General features: G+C 35.4%; 1 protein-coding gene across 1 annotated transcript; it reads right to left on the bottom strand.

Annotated features, from left to right (window-relative positions):
• Nucleotides 1-2,498: 2,498 nt before the first annotated feature.
• LOC100687714 (60S ribosomal protein L3-like) lies at nt 2,499-3,235 on the bottom strand. Its single transcript, XM_038544076.1, is given in 5 exon segments — nt 2,499-2,620; nt 2,658-2,972; nt 2,975-3,061; nt 3,064-3,139; nt 3,194-3,235. Coding segments are annotated over 5 exon segments (642 nt in total).
• Between the last annotated feature and the right edge of the window lie 383 nt (nt 3,236-3,618).

The following is a 3,618-nucleotide window of genomic DNA, read 5'->3' as shown; positions in this document are numbered from 1 at the left end:
TCTCTCTCTCTCTCAAACAAAACAAAAGAACTACCCAATAAACTGTAAATAGAAGAGACTTTCCTTACCAATATACAAAAATAGGCCATCTACAAGAAATCCACAACAAATGTTACACTTATATTAGGCAGGATAAAGAAAAGCTATGCAGATGATGAAGGAAGAAGTAAGACTATCTTTGCTGAAGATGACATGGTTTTGTATATAGAATATCCTAAGGAATATGCACACCTGAACGCACACTATTGGAGCTAATAAACAAGGTTAGCAAAGCTGTAGAATATAGATCAATACACAAAAATCTATTATATTTGCATAAAATAGCAATAAAAGTTCTGAAAATAAAATTAAAACAATTTCATGGATAATAACATCAAAAGAATAAAATAAATAAAACCACAGAATTACAAAATTTGTACACTGAAAGTTATATAACATCATTTTCAGAAACTAAAGATCTAAATAAATCATAAGACACTTCACATTTATGCAGTGAAAGACTTACTGTTTGGATAGCAATACTCCCAAACTGAACTCCAGATTCAGTGTAATCCTTATCAAAAGTGCAACTTTCATTTATTTTTTTTTTAACAGAAATGGATTATTTTTAAAGAGAGGGAAGGAGCAGGGGCAGAGAGAGAGGGAGAGAGAGAATCTTAAGCAGGCTCCAAGCTTAGCATGGATCCCAGTGCAGGGCTCACTCTCAGAACCCTGAGATCATGACCTGAGCCGAAATCAAGAATAAAACACTTAACTGACTGAGCTACCTAGGCACCCTAGAAATTGATTTTTCAAAATAATAAGGGCCTTAAATCTAGAATATCTGAATATCTGAAGAACTCCTATAGTTCAATAATAAAAAGACAACACAATTAAAAAATGAGCAAAGGTTTGAATAGACATTTCTCCAAAAATATATATACACATGGCCAATAGACATATGAGAAGATGCTGAAAATTATTAGTCATTGGAAAAAATAGACACTGGAAAGCTTCATACCCACTAGGATGGCAATAATGAAAAGGACATATAATAAAATCCTGGAGAAGATATGGATACATTGAAATCTATATTGCTTGTGGGAATGTAAGATGGTGCAGCTACTTTGACACTCAAAAAAAGCAAACATGGAATTACCTTATTACCTGACAGTTCCATTTCTTCCTGGGAGAAAGGAAAACATACATCCATATGAAGACTTATGCTCCTCACAGCATTCTTCATAATAGTTGAAAGGTGGAATTGAGTACAATTGGCAATAAAGATAAATGAAGTCCTGATGTATGCTACAACATGCATGAACTTGGAAAATACACTAAGTGAAAGAGTCCAGTCAAAAAACACCACTTATGGTATGGCTCAATTTATATGAAATATATTGAGGTGACTCCATAGAGACAGAAAATTACTTGCTTAGGGCTCAGAATAGGTATGGGGCAGCTAATGGGTATAGGTTTCTTTTGGGAGGAATTCAAGCATTCTAAAGTTCTATTATAGTGATGGCGAGCAATTATGTGATTATACTAAAAATACTGAATTGGATATTTTAAAAGAGTGAATCTTACAGAATCTGAATTATAGCTCAGTAATGCTGTTAAAAAGATAATTGCTTACACAGAAAATAATGTATTAGTATAAAATGTACATAAAAATAATGTATGAAAACAACAGCAAAAAAAGACTGGGAAGAAATATATTGCAAGGTTTTTATATTATTAACTAACAAAGGAGAAAAAGTGAATCATAAAAAGTACTTGGACAACACTGAGTAATGTATGTAATCATTGAATCACTACATTGTACATTGAAACTAATATAATACTCCAAGTTAATTTTTATTTTACTGGAATTAAAAATAGACAATCCAAAAATTGTCAGAAAAAATAGAGAAATGGAAGCAAAGAACAGATGCTACAAAGAGATAACAAAGAACAAGAGGTACTACTCAATTTGAAGACTTATTATAGAGCTCAGTAAGAGAGCAGTATGGTAATATAGAAGGATGCATCAATGGAACAGAATACAGTTCAGAAAGAGACCTATGCAAACATTTATAGTTGATTTTTGACAAAGGTGAAAAACAATTCTGTGGGGAGATGACGACAGTAAAAAATAAGTATTATGGGAAAATTGCACACAATCCCCTGCCCCCACCTTTGATTGATATGTAATCGTGTGTATTATGTGTAAAAAGTAGCTCAAAAGAGATCATGGGCATAAATATAAAACCTAATGTTATAAAAGTTCTACGGAAAATCATAGGAAAAAGTCTTTGTAATCTTGTATAAGGTAAAGATTTCTAAAAAAAAAAAAAAGGTAAAGATTTCTGAGATACCACAATCAAAGCCATCATTAATAAAAAATCATAAAAATCTAAAAAAAATTCCATCTTAAAGACCCTCTGAAGAGAATAAAAAGCTATAAATGAAGAAATATTGGCAATGTATTTCTTTTTGTTTTGTTTTTCCACTGGAAAATAATTTTTATTGCAATGCCATCAGCTGCACAGTCTGTTCCTGACATTAGCAATTTGGTCTTTCTTAAGTGGTCCCATGAAAGCTTTCTTCTCCTCCACAGTCTGGAATAAGACAGAGCCAAACTTGGAAGTGGTGTTGATGAGGTGGTGAAGCTGAGGTGGTGAAGACCTCAATGGTGAAGCTGAGGTCAGTCTTCTGGGCCTGTCCTTTGGTCTGTACCAGTGAGGACTTGCAGAAAATAAGCTGTTGACTCTTGGTTCCCAGCACACAGCCTTTCAGCCTGACAGAGGCATTGATCACTTCACTATAGTGGATAAAACCACCCAGAGAGTTGATGCTCCCATCAGACATATCATAATCAGTGGAAGCATTGTTCTTAATTACTTTGCCATCCTTGATGAGGTAGCTCTGGCCGGTCTTGTAGATCTTCTTGTTGATCTCAGTGTGGTGATGGTAGCTTTTCTGCCCAGCCTGAACCACAGAGAAGGCCATGGTGCAGAATGCCATGCCCCAATACAGGCAACCTTATGCAGCCTCTGCCCGGTCTTGTGGGGTAGCTTCTTGGTATGCCAGTGGCCGGTGATCCTTTGTAGCTTTTGTTTTTTGTGATACCAATGACAATGATCATCTCATCCTGTCCAGACACTGGATTCACAGGCACCTCTTGTCAGTCCCATCCACCTTCTCAGCTCTCAGGCACTATGCTTCCATTTACCTGGCTCTCCATGAGGTGGGCCGCCACCACCGTTGTCATCATCACATCGTGGTCACTTCTTCTTTTTCTCCTTCTCCTCCTCCTTCTTCTTTTTTGTAAACAAGGACAATTTGATTTTTAGAGGTAAACAAACAGGGATAAATATGGTTTCAGGGAAAGGTCATGACTGGTTCATATTCTTGGACCTACTAGAGGGCCATCTTTAGCCTGATGTTTTTCAAGATCATGTTGAAGTATGGGCTAACACTCCCACCTGAGGATTATTTAATTCCCTAAGGAATGTATATTTGTTCATTAACTATTTTTTAGGGCACAGACTGTGAATACTCATGTTAAGTTGTATATATATTGTCCAAAAGCAATGCAAATGATTTTTGTCCTATAGGAAGAAAACCTCCAAAATAATTGTCTATTAACCACTTTTG

Source organism: Canis lupus, chromosome 8 (assembly GCF_011100685.1).
Source record: "Canis lupus familiaris isolate Mischka breed German Shepherd chromosome 8, alternate assembly UU_Cfam_GSD_1.0, whole genome shotgun sequence".
Classification (NCBI taxonomy): Eukaryota; Metazoa; Chordata; class Mammalia; order Carnivora; family Canidae; genus Canis; species Canis lupus.
Note: the sequence above shows the minus strand (reverse complement) of the source record. Positions and strands in the feature narration are given on the sequence as shown.